This window comes from Heptranchias perlo, chromosome 11 (assembly GCF_035084215.1).
Source record: "Heptranchias perlo isolate sHepPer1 chromosome 11, sHepPer1.hap1, whole genome shotgun sequence".
NCBI classification, from domain to species: domain Eukaryota; kingdom Metazoa; phylum Chordata; class Chondrichthyes; order Hexanchiformes; family Hexanchidae; genus Heptranchias; species Heptranchias perlo.
Genome location: NC_090335.1, coordinates 51,217,285 through 51,230,692, shown reverse-complemented (window position 1 = coordinate 51,230,692; position 13,408 = coordinate 51,217,285). Strand labels below are relative to the sequence as shown.

Genomic DNA, 13,408 nt, shown 5'->3' with positions numbered 1-13,408 from the left:
GAACTGATTTTGCACACAGTGTTAGCTCGACAAGTTTGTTTAACTTGTAAATTTGCAGAAACTTGCTTTACCCACTGGATTGCCTTCGTCTGCCAATTTAGTTACCTCCTCAAAAAACTCCAATGGATTGGTAAGGCATAGGTGCTGCTTCTCAATCCACGCTGACTGGCCCTTATGCCTCTGCACCCTTCAGATGAATGATTTCACAAAGTTACTATCAAACAATTTCTGCATTTCTCGAATGCAGTTCTGGATTAGTATCATGATTAACAAATTAAACATATCTAATTTTAATTTTTCCTTAAAAGGTGGTCTCATTTTGGCAGCAGATTACTCCCAGCTGGAGCTACGAATTCTGGCTCATCTCTCTAAAGATAGGAGCCTTATTCAGGTCCTAAATAGTGGGGAAGATGTGTTCAAGAGCATTGCTGCAGAATGGAAAATGGTGGAACTGGCATCAGTGAGCGACAGACTGCGACAACAGGCCAAGCAGGTCAGCTGACCCTTGTTGAAGAAATTTCAGATATCCTTAGTGCATTACTTCACAATGCTGTCATTTCACCTCCAGCTGAAACAAACAGTGTAAATATTCTTTTGTTAAAAGTCTAAAATAGAATGAGTTTCAGCATTGCCATGTCCCAGGGAGTACGTACCCCAGAGTACAGAACTGGCAATATGAACATTAGTTGGGCAGCTTTAGTCAGAGAATCCATACCATAGCTGATATGTGAAGCATAAGTTTCTCCTTTCCACAGTAATAGGTACTTATTTAAATATCGCATTAAGCCCTTTGTTTTGGATGCTGAAAGGGGAGCACCACACAGCATGCAACCCATGCTGTACCTGATCTGGTTTAAATATTTTGTTTGCCTGTGGTTTTTCTAAAGTGCCCGCCTCTTTTAATGAGATGCATAGATATAGACAGGGGCTCCAATGACATTAACCTACCATGAGCCTTAAACAGCTAGTCATTCCCCCCTCCCTGCAGAAAAACATACTACAGTAATAAGTTATCTTTTTACCATGTCTTATTCCTCCACTGAAACAATTGAGCGAGTTTTTCTTTTTCCAGTCTATTGGGACGGGAGTGGTCTCATGTTTGACAAACTGCCTATTCTGGTTATGTGTTCGGTTTATTTAAGAAAATCTTTTTCCAGACATATAAATTAATTTAAACTTTTTTTCTGTTTGCTTCATGTGGCATTACTCTGTGTGCTACTCCAGTCTCCATAATCACATTGCTTGAAAGTAGTGGAATGTAAATGAATATAAATTTTTAATTCTTAAATAAAAATCAAACATACTGTGTAAATAAACATCGGGGACATAATTTTTTGGTATTGCAGCTGACACTCCTTTTGGCATAAATCACGAGCCCTTGGTGCATACCCTATATTTAAAAGTTAGTTATTTCAATCTTTAATGAAGTAGCAAACCAGTATATCAACATGAGTACTTGTAGTTATATGAATAAATGACATTGATATGGCCCACATAACCTCATGGTTGTTTTCAGAAGTTACATGACCAGAATTAACTCTCTGTCCCCAGCAAATGGATTCCCAGCGTGTTTTTCTATGTAACATGCATGTATCAGTTCAGCAGCGGTGTGGTTAGAGTGCACCACTGCTGGAATAGTGAAGATTTGATATTAGCCAGCAAACATCGCTATCCCATTAGGCATTTATGGGCAGTATCTGTAATGACAAGGATGCCACAAACAACTGCCACTTGTTAATTTGATGTTCATTATTTCTTTTCATTAAAACAAATTACTAGCTTGTAGAATCAAATATTTACAATCAATGAATTGCTCTGGGTGGTATGAGCATCTAGTGAGTTGTGATCAGAAAGCACTCGATGCTAGTTTGTGCAAACTTCATCTCTGTTGTGTGCCCTCCTATAGAGATTTACTGCTGCTCCCTGACCTCTAAAGTGCAGGTATCCTTTTTCCCGTAGATCTGTTACGGTATAATTTATGGGATTGGAGCCAAATCTCTTGGTGAGCAAATGGGCCTGGACGAGAACGATGCGGGTTGTTACTTAGAAACATTCAAGTCTCGGTATAAAGGTAAGGAAACCTTCATTGACCCTTTCACTGATGGATGGGAAGAGCCAGATTACTCCAGGAGTGAAGAGGATTTTTATCATTTGTGAGTTATATACAGGCCTTCCTGAGTGAGAAAGAAAGGAAAACCAAGAGGATGAGTGAAATCACCCTGTATTACAAGTCTCTGAGTGGTGGTTCAAAGTGTCAGTAGCTTTGAGAATGAGGAAGAAAAACTTCTTAAAAGAAATATACCATCAAAATAAAATGAGGCTTTTCTTCAGTTGGGAAATAACTGTGGACAAGATTTTAAATTTCAGGATATAAAGGTTCTATTCCTTAAAGGCTCTTTTTTTAAAAAAAAGTAACATTTTTAAATTAATCGTTTTCCACAGGGATTCAGACATTTCTGCGGGAAACAGTAAAAAATTGTCAGGAAAATGGATTTGTGCAAACAATTCTTGGCAGGAAACGATACCTTCCAGCAATAAAGGATCCCAAACCTCATGTTAAAGCTCACGTAAGTATTACAGTTTAGAGTCTGTCTCCATGATTGTATGGTCAAACCCTGTTCAATGGTGACCAGTTTGTAACAAACTTACTCCAGTTATGGGAGTTTCTGCTGCTGCGCAGAAACTATCGTAAAACTACTAGACTGCAATTTTTATTTTTGTTTGAAGTTTTGCATTATAATATAGTGTATTTCACAAGGTGTGTGCTTTAATATGCCATGCAAGATGCTTCCTGCTGTGCTGTGTTTCGCTGAGGCTATCATGTCTGGATTTTTTATGGCACTTTTCTAGTTTACTTCAAATTGGAATAAAGACGGCACAGAAAATATTATAAGAATACCAAGAATGCTACAGTTGTATGTAAACAGAAGGTGTACAATTTGGATTATAATTGTAGTGATCTTTTTAAAAAAAAATGTGGTAGTAACAAAGTTTCAGTTCCAAATAAAGCTTTCATTTTTGGTCTGATTTTGAATGTATTTAGTTTTCCTCTCCTGATATGGTTGATATAGTTGTATCTTCTCCAACTGCCAGTGCCCAGTAATTCAATGGGTTCCCACATCTTCGTCACCTGTTACAGGCAAACCTTTTCTCTTTTATGGTTAGGCCATTTGGGGCAGGAATCAAATAGTTTTTACCTTCTGTCCTGGCTGCTCTTCCCTGCCCCAGAAACTCACTGTCAAAACTGTCTGTAACCATATGAACTATGCAAAACTTGCATCCAGTGGCCACTGTCTCTTTGGCTCCTCTTACCAAATAAAGGAGCATATTTGCTTTTACTGCTTGCTAATTGGCTGAGCATTATGAAAGAAGCTACTCTTTGGTGCATTTATACTGAAGTTTGTGTCAACTTGCAGTGTAAATCCAGAATCAAGGCCCAACCTGACTCTGGAGTGCAATGGAGTTAGACTCTCTGGAGGAGTGAGTCTTGCATTGATTAGGTTTGACATTGCATGAAGTGTAAATCTAGTGCAGTGTCAAACCTGGTTTACAAAGTGCTCAGGGGGCATGTTGGACCCTCTAAATACTCTTTAAAACTACCTGCCTGGGGACGTGGTGAAAAACAAGTGGAATCCCAAGTAAGTAGATTTAAACATCCTCCATGAATGATGATAAATGCCTATTATGATTTCAAAGATGATTCTGGATGTGATTGCCCCAAGGAACTAGTGCTGTTTAGTTATCAGCCACATGAACTTAATTATCACTCCGACATGCTCTGGGCTACTAATCAGGCATGTATTTCCAGATTTCAATCAAAATTGATTGGCTTCCAGCATGCACATGAAATCCATAGCCATGTATACTGGTGACCCCAGAATTGCGAAGGTACATCGACAACCAGTTATCACAGATGTTCTGCGAACTCCCTCTGAAATCAGCACAGTGATTATAGAAATGACACAATCTGAAATTTGCTTTGTAGATCATATTTTCTCAATTCCAAGCAGATTCATGTGTGCGATTATGCAACATATTGAGTAATTATCAAAACTAATAAATTGATTCAAATTTAAAACCACGCTGTTTATTTAGACTTGTTTTGTTGTATTTTTTATGGCACAATAATCAAAATATTTTTCTGAATGTCAAAATGAACATGGTACCAGATGGTTGAAACTCAAACTGTTTTGTACACAAATCCCTGAACTGCATGGCCTTTCAGCAATAATCCTGCTCACTGCTACATTTGAGCTTGTAGTCTAGACACTCATCCATGTGTGCTCACAGATTCTCATTTTGGTTATTATATCCCAACAGGCCCAACGTCAAGCAGTGAACACCACTGTACAAGGATCAGCGGCTGATCTGGTAAAAATGGCTACTGTTAATATCCAGAAACGATTAGAGGAAACCTTCCCATCTGTTGCCAAATCACATGGTCATTGGAAGAGTATGTTTCATGGAGACGGAAGATTGGGTAGGGGACAAGTTTTGACTTTTATTTTTCCCTTTCTGCTCAGTGAGCAATCTGTGGACTTTCCATGATTTCAGCCCTTGTTTTTGCAGTCTGTTACTGGACTGAAGGTGATATACTTGTTTTAGGATCCTCTTGGCGTTTGTTCAATTTAATTTGATCCCGAGGTGATAAACTCTATTCCCAGAAGATGCTGCGGCAATGCAGCTGACACCATTCCTCACAATCATAGTTTTAAGTTTCAGTCAGATATGGGACTGAAATTTATGACTTTAGGGATAAAAGAAATAAACATTACTCATAATTTTACTGCCCATGTTTATTTATTTTTTTGTTGCCTCCCTGCCTGTGCTGTTATCCTGTGACTAACTGCTGTTTTACTGGGTTCATAGGACTCTAATTCCTTTAAGCTACAATTACATGTTAATTTTTTCCGGAGTGAATTGACTCAGCCATGAACTCCACATTTTGCATGAATCAAAAATTCCAGCTGCTCCCAGCCATCCACGGCAATTTGGATGAAACTGCTGCTGAAGCCCAATTCTTATGTCAGTTGAGCTGAGGGTGTCAGCGTGATGCTGCGCTGTCATTTCATCACATGGCAGATGCTGTGCATCACATCAGCTCCTTATCCTGGCCAGAGCTGTGCTGCAGGAGAGAGGCAGCAGAGCTCTGTCTTGGCATGGAGACAAGCCAGGATAGGTTTAAGGAGTGGACTGATTCAATGTAAAAATGGTTACAATCTTTACATGGATTATATTTCAGCCCTGTGAAAAATATTTTAAAATATATTTGTTTAATTTACATTATTAAGAGAATTCACTTGCTATGTGAGGGATTGTGCTGCCTTATTTTGATGTCTCTAGTACTCCAGAGGAGGACCGTGGCTATGGCAGACCTCCCTTTTGAGCAATTACCTGCAATTATTAAAATACAGCGATATTGTTACGTGGATTACTAGTTTTTTCTTATTCGAAGAATTAACTATGGGTTTATGACACCAAAGCTCAAGGAGCCTAAAGCAGCCTCAAAATCCCCCCAAAATTTGGCTACACTTTGTGTTTCAGCATTTAACTGAATCTTCAGCCTCATTTAAACTCTTTTCCTCAGGTTGGAAGGTCTGCTGCAGTCGTGATTTAATTTAATTCCTGGTACATTGGTGGGGAGGGGAATGTGGCCTCATGCTCAGTTTTTGATGGGTGGGAAATAGGCACATGTCAATTTCACTCAAATCTTGTCATATACAAAACCACTTGTCACTGCAGCATCGCTGACACAAGGAACACCTTGAGCAACAATCAAAATGGCTGCAGTTCTTGCCCATGCTTCTTAGCATTTGAATGAATGATATGAAATGAAAGATTTGCCTCGTATACTCTCCTATAAAATTCGGATTGAATTTGGAGAGTCTAAATTTAGTATCTACAGTTCTAAATACAAGATCTAAATGGATGAAACTGATCCCTATTATTTTCTGGTATTGTAAGTACATTTGATGACACTTCAGACTCTGATCAGGTCATGAGGGCGTGAGGAGATTGTGATCAAATTGAGTAAAGTGTTCAGTGGGTTTGTAATTTGAGAATAACTGATATTTACACCCAAATGTAGATATAATTGAAAGGAAGAAGCGGCGAGAAGTGTACCGGCCTGATAGTGGAGGTTTTTTCATCTTACAGCTACATGACGAACTGCTTTATGAAGTTGCAGAGAACGATGTGATACAGGTGGGAATGTGAAGAATTCTCTCACTCACTTGTCTTCTCTGTTTCTCAAGTGGAGCTCTTTTCAGTCTCAAAATGTATATGAAAAAGACCAGAAAGGAGCAAATGGGACACTGAGTTATGCAATGAATTTCAAAAACAAGGACGTGATGATGAATCTGTGTAACTCATTAGTTAGGCTGTAGTTGGAGTACTGTGTGCAGTTTTGTACATCCCACTATAGAAATGATGGTGGAGCCATGGAAAAGGATGTTATATAAATTCACTAAGATACCAGGGATAAGTAGATTTAGTTATGATGAGAAACTTTAAAAAAAATTAGGGTTGTAATGCAAGGATTTTAAAGGGAAATCTAATAGAAATGTTAAAAAATTATCAATAGTAAATACTGAAAAGCTTTTTCCACTGGTCAGTAAATTGGTTTAAAAAAAGGCATAAATTTAAGATTAGTAATGGGAAGGTTAGCAGGAATTTTTCACACAAGGGTTATTAGGATATGAAATACATTGCCGCACGTCAATCACAACATTTAGGAGGGAATTAAACACTAAAAAGAAAATTATTAGACGTTATGGAGAAAGAGTAGGGATATGGGATTATAGCAGATAGCTTCGATGTGGAGCTAGTTCCAGCACAGGAATGAATGGCTGCCTGTACCAAAATTTCTGCTGTTTTATAACAACCTCAGGAATAAGATTGACTGGATTATTTCAGGAATGGTGCTGGTGGATTTGCAGTGATGCTCCGTTACACTTTCAATTGCTCAATTCACCCACAGAATCCACTCCTTCAACCTGACAACAGTTACTTCTAATGTTTAGAAATAACCTTCCCCATTCCTGGCCCATTATTTTTTAGTAAACAGAGTACTGGATGTGGATAGATAATTGGACAGAAAAAGAAAAAAAACATGGAGCTGCAGTGCTGAAACCTATCTATTAAAAGGAGTAACAACTCAGCCCATATATTTGATTTGAATGCTGAACCTGAATTATGATCCAGATCTCTGTGCACACGTAGTCTTAGAGAGCTCAAACAATTGAACTCTGAAATGCATTGGATTTTGGGATTATAATAAGCCTGAAGCACATTTAATTCTTTCTGCCTCCCCTGAAGATGTCCATGAGGCAAAAGTGTGGGATATGTTTTACTTTCTGAATTTCATTTTTCTGCCTCAAAATAGGAAATTAGGTTCAACATAGGCTGCAGTTACTAAAGAAATCAAGTGTGTTTGGTCTCTTTCCCATGTACAAAATGTTGTTATTGGAGATTTTTTTTCCCCCAAACTAAACTGTTTACAGGTACTTTGTTGTGGGGAGCAGATAGTTGGTCTGTGCTGTCGGCAACCAGAAAATCAGTGCTACAGCAGCTGTGGGATTAGCAAATGTGTGGTACAAATAGTGGAGGTAGTGTCCTATTGTAGTGAGGCAGTTGATTATGTCATTAGGATATCATCAGAATGCCAAGTTGGGCTGAACCAGTCTCCGATTACCTTAATGAGGTGAGATTTATTGGAGTATTCTGCAGCACGTGCACTGAAACCTGTGGAGGGGGAATCTATGATGTCCTCTGTTGTTTTTCTGTTTATTTTCAATACTGACAAACCAACCTTTACAGTCCTCTGAACTTTCTCACATGGATTTAGAAGATTACTGATCAAATTGTGAGTTTTGTTCACTTTTTCTCATTTTTCTGCCCATCCTCAGGTTGCTCAGATAATGAAAAATGAAATGGAAAGTGCCATGAAACTGCTGGTGAAACTCTGTGTCAAAGTGAAAATTGGTCCCAGTTGGGGGAACCTTCAGGACTTAGACTTGTAGTAAATCATTGTGAAGAATTTGCCACATTTAAAAATGTAGATTAATTTCTTAAGTATTTATTTTATACTGTTGGACACATTGTTTATAATTGGTGCTATTTAATATACAGCACAAGAATATGAAAGATTGTTTTGTATTGGTTAATTTAGAATATAATTAATAACTAAATATAAATATATATATATATATATATATATATATAGATTAATCTTTTTAAATAAATCAAATCTGATAAACTTTCAACTCTCTCAATAGTGAATTGCTGACATTTGGTTGGAACATAATGCTGATAAGGGTTACCGAAAGCTTTATTCTCTGGGAGTTGATGGAAATTTTACTGTGCAAAGAATCAATATTTATTATTTATATTAAAAAAAAATCAAAAAGGAATTTGAATGTAGTGTTCTGGAATTAATTTAAGGAAGACGTGTGATTTACAGGGAGCTTCTAGAATAAAAGAACTGTGACAGGGAATTCTCTAATGTCTTAGCTGCCGTCTCATGGCATCACATATTTACCTTCAGTGTTTGAATTAAAATTACTGAATTTAATTAATTAAAAATAATTTTCATATGTGCAAGAGACTAACTTTTTACATCTTATACAGAGCATTAAATGGCACCTGAGATACCAGTTATCACACCTTTGAATTTGTTATACAGAATGACCGCTTTGGATAACTGCGATTTATCTCATAAATTCTTTTAACGGGGAGGGGAGAATGTGCTGCACAGAGAATATCATGCAACCACCACCATTGCTTTGTGGTTGGCTGGTTGGAGATATGTTTATGGTTATAAAGCAAGCTGATTGGCAAGTTTTTCTCCTTTTTAAGGTGGATTATTCTGCTATAGTAATTAACTCTATCCACTGACATGATTAAGAATTGGTAAAACTCAGTGCCAAGGAACCGTGAATTACTTTGAGGCAGGGATATCACTATGACTTAAAAGGGCAGTGCTCTAAGAGAAAGTTACTGTGCCACCAGTCACCCTTGCCTCTCCACAGGTGAAGATATTCTAAACTGCTAGTGTGGTTATTTACTGCCAGCCATTAAATGGTAGCAAGAAGCTCAGCTTAAGTATTTGTAATTATTCACCTTCAAGCATAGCAATGAGTGTGTGTGTGTGTAAGATAAATATATTTTGCAATATAAATTGATTTGTTTAGATTGAAGTGGAACACTTGTTCTTTATAATACCGTTGAGATGCCTGAAGCTGTTACTGCAACATTATTCCTATGAATCAAATCTGTTCAGTGATGAATTGTTCTGTAGATATTTTTTAATCCTTTTTCAAATAAAGATTGCTTTTTAATGTGTGAAGGTCAGTTTTGTAAAACTGATCAAAACATTATTGCTGTAGCTTAAACTAATAGTGAGAAAAGTATTTTTTTAAAAAAAAAGTTTACCTCTAATGGCAAATAGAAGTTGACAATTTTTGCTGCTTTATCAGCTATTGTGTAAAATGGTTTCAAACTATAGAGAATATATTTGAGGATAACCTTTTTTTACTAGACATAGACTTTGGTCTGTATTTACCAATAAAGCAAAAAGAATAGAAACAGCAAAGTGTCAGACACATTTTTAAACTACTGCTAACCTATTGTTCAGAAGATAACAACAAGATGGGTTTGGGTGAAGAATGTCTTTCAGCCCATTTTATCTCATCCTTTCAGGAAACTTTTAAAAAATAAATCTTGGTCTTCCTGGCAACTTATTTCTGCAGTTAATCACTTGTGTGTGTAAAAAAAAAAGTGCTTCCTGATGTCTGTCTGTCCTAAATTTCCCCTTCATTACCCTAAACGTGCACTTTTTAAACTTGTAAATATTTTATCATTCATTTTATTGATGAGAAAGAAACTCAAATGTCATGCAGCACTTCCTTCCGACTACAGTGCTGGCTCGCAATTAAATCTATCTGCCCACTAAATCCACTGGGTAGGTGTTAATGGATTGGTTCCCAAACTATTCTCCCCCAAAAGGTGGACTAATGATCTCGAAGCCTCGTGTTTTCATTTCCTATGGGCTAATTAAAGCTGCTCACTTGGGATGTGGAATTATGGTACATTAAATTTGAATATGAACTATAATTTGACTTCTTTATATAATCAAAATGAATGAACATCTCTGGGAAATGAAGGGAAAAAAGAGATGGTGTGAAAGCTGAGTTTTCCTGAAATGCAGCAGAGTGATTTGTAGAGTTTGTTTGGTTTGGTATTTCTAGTCAATCTCCTATACCATTGCACCAAGACCAAGTGTTCTCTTCAGGGGAAGCAGGGTTTAGCAAACAGGAGATGAACCGGGGCGCACACAACATAATTCAGTCTCCATTTTAACATCCTACATTCTGTCCTTGTTTTTATATACTTTGATTTCATATTATTTATAAATAGCAAAACTTACAGAAATTTGGGACGCAGAGAAGTAGATACATTATAATTATTGACACAAATTTATAATGGAAAAAGTTGACACGTGACAAAAACATGACAATGGGAAGTAAGGTTTTGTAGACAGGAAGTGCATGCTGATGTAAGATTTTTGATTATATAAAAGCTCAATGTGCTCATAATAAATTCCTCTCTACTATATTGAGTGTTTACCGATTTATTTTAAATGGGTTAACTCCGTTAAAAAAGAGGAATTTGGTACAAATACATTGATAGTGCAATAAAATGTTTAACAGTAATTTCACCAGCAGCACTTTACAATTGTATTGCTTATGCAATTTTTATTTATTCTTGGGACATGGGCAACATTGGCACAGTTGCATTTAGTGCCCATCACTAGTTACCCTAAGATGATAGTGGGAATTCTTTCTTGTGTTGGTTCCCTCATCACCTGACACAGATATCTAGTCAGGTAGCTATGTCCTTCAGGACTTAGTACCAGCTCAGTCAGTGCTGGTACTAACAAGCCACTCTTGGTGATGGACATTGAAGTCTATATAATCATTATGCCCCACCTCTAGGGCAGGACATACTCAGGGATGGTATTGGAGGAGGTGGAGATGTTAGCAAATAGTCATACTTACTGAACCATATCTATAAGCAGGCTGTTGCTTGATTAGTCAGTTGCTTGATTAGTCAGTGGGACCAGATGTTAGTGAGGAGGACTTTGCACATCAAATTGGCTGAGATTGCCATAAGCCTTATCCTGATATGATGCCTGGGCTGTTGTTGATTTTATTATTGAACTCAGTAGCGATTGTTTACGACTGGGTGGCTTGCTAGGCCACTTTGGAGGGTATTAAGAGTCAACAGCATAGACTGGAGTCACTTATAGGCCACACTGGATAGAGGTGGCAGTCTCTCTTCCCTGCAGGACATTAGCAAGCAAGTTGGGTTTTTATGACAATCTGGAATCATTCATGGTTATTTTTTACCCTGGTTTTAACTCTCAAATTACCAGATTTTTGAATTCAATTTCAACTTGCCATGGGATTTGAACTTGCAAACGCTGGGTTGTTGGTCCAGTACCATAACTACCAGGAAATTTTCTATTTCAAGTCTGCTTCACTAATTCTTTGAAGCCATGCACACTGCAAAATCCATGTTCACGCAGGTATGTTGTAAGGAAATCTACACTTGACAGACAAAGCAAAGGAAATCTTATGGGGAGTACTTTCTAAAGAAAGCTAGTACCAGCTAACCATGCTGCAGGACCCTTTCCCTGGCTTGCGCACTGCCACATTTACCTCCAGGTTAGTCTAAAACTCCTACTCCGATTGAGGTTGCTGAGCAAGTGAATGCAATCTCCCAGGTCTGTTGTTCCAGGAAGCATCAGTGGCATCAGAAGTGGCAAGTGAAATGTATGCACCTTTTTTACATGCTTAATCCCTTGTCCACGGAACACATGAACCAAATATAAATGTTCGTCTCCTCTTGCCTCAGATATAGCATTCAGAGGACATTATCCCTTTTCACTAAACACTTTTGTAAAATAGAAGCTGTAGGGAATGATTGTTGCGGAACACAGTGGTTCAAAGTTCAGTTCATAGACTATATGCAGCAGAAACAGCATTCAAGTGACGTTGCAAGCATGTGGCATTGGGAGGAAGGAGGATTTGATGAAATAATAGTGGGCATTCTGGCAGCTGGCATATACCTACAAGATCTAGTTCTGACTGTCACATATAATCTGGACATTAATGAAATGGAATGCTTTCCTATTCTTAAGTGCCACAGCACTGAAAAAAACAGCCAATGTGACCAAATGGGTTCAATTGATGAGGCCCTGCGTCCTTCAGAACCCAGCCACTCTGAGAAATTGAAGAGTCCGCTCTTGCCGCTGGTCATTTTCCTTTGGAAAAACTTTTTTGCCATGACTCATCAATGACCTAGATCCAGATCCACATTTAACAAATATTCTATATCTGATATTTCAATGCAGAGATTTCAACCATGGGTTCTCAGAAAGGTACTAGAAATAATTGACAGAAATTCAATCAGATGTTTATTTCCCATTAATTTTATCATTATGCAGCACATCCTCAAGTAAAATTGTGGGTTTGTCTCTAATACTAGGATACTGAACCGGAACTGAGTGGTGAAAATTCATGTACAGGTGATTCTGTCTGTCGGTTATTTTATATGCAATGACTAGAGGTGATAAATTACATTATGATATCTAGAGACTTTGGGCCAGTAATTAGGCACCATCAAGAACAGTAACAATTATTTTTTCAGCTAGTAATATATAAAAAAAACTCAAAACATACTAACAGAACACCCTGTTACAGTATTTTTAAAGCTAGATGCACTGATATGTATTACACAAATGGATTTTTTTTCCAGCAAAATTCCATAGAATATTAATCCGCACATTTCAACTATCAAGGCTCTTCTTCCATATATAATTTAAATGAGGTTTTTTTTCCACGAACACCTCATATCTCAATAGAAAGCATCAACATTATGCACTAACAAACTTGTACAACATATACATTACATATAGAACATTGTATGTACAACCATATACAGTTTTCATTCCTACAACCTACAGAAATGCGAGTTCATTGAAGTGCTGAAGTAACATTGAAGAAGCAGTTTTAAAATAAAACACAGAAATAGCTGCATCAGGGTTAGCTATGGTGATTGTCACTGCTAGCCTTTCCTGTTGGAATGCTGCCCTTTAAATGTTACATAGAAATATCACATGACTTCCTGCTAAATCACAGACATTACCTTATGGCTAAGAAACAGGGTAAATTTCAACTCCTGAATTTCTGCCAAAAACCTTCAGACTACCTTATTTCCCTTTTTTGGCTTCTTTAATCGTTAAAAAAAATTAGACCAAGATATGAAATAATGAAAAATTATGACAAGTAATTCTCTAAAAATATTTTGTATAGCAATTAAATTGCAGTAGCAATATACATACTTT

General features: G+C 37.3%; 1 protein-coding gene across 1 annotated transcript in view; it reads left to right on the top strand.

Annotated features, from left to right (window-relative positions):
• Nucleotides 1-9,740, top strand: part of polq (polymerase (DNA directed), theta) — a 72,912-nt gene extending 63,172 nt beyond the window's left edge. The window contains exons 26-31 of the mRNA XM_067993008.1: nt 309-493; nt 1,960-2,071; nt 2,443-2,567; nt 4,321-4,480; nt 6,089-6,204; nt 7,908-9,740. Coding sequence (XP_067849109.1) covers nt 309-493; nt 1,960-2,071; nt 2,443-2,567; nt 4,321-4,480; nt 6,089-6,204; nt 7,908-8,021 — 812 coding nt within the window. The 3' untranslated portion in view covers nt 8,022-9,740. The remainder of the gene's footprint in view (nt 1-308; nt 494-1,959; nt 2,072-2,442; nt 2,568-4,320; nt 4,481-6,088; nt 6,205-7,907) is intronic.
• The last annotated feature ends 3,668 nt before the right edge of the window (nt 9,741-13,408 follow it).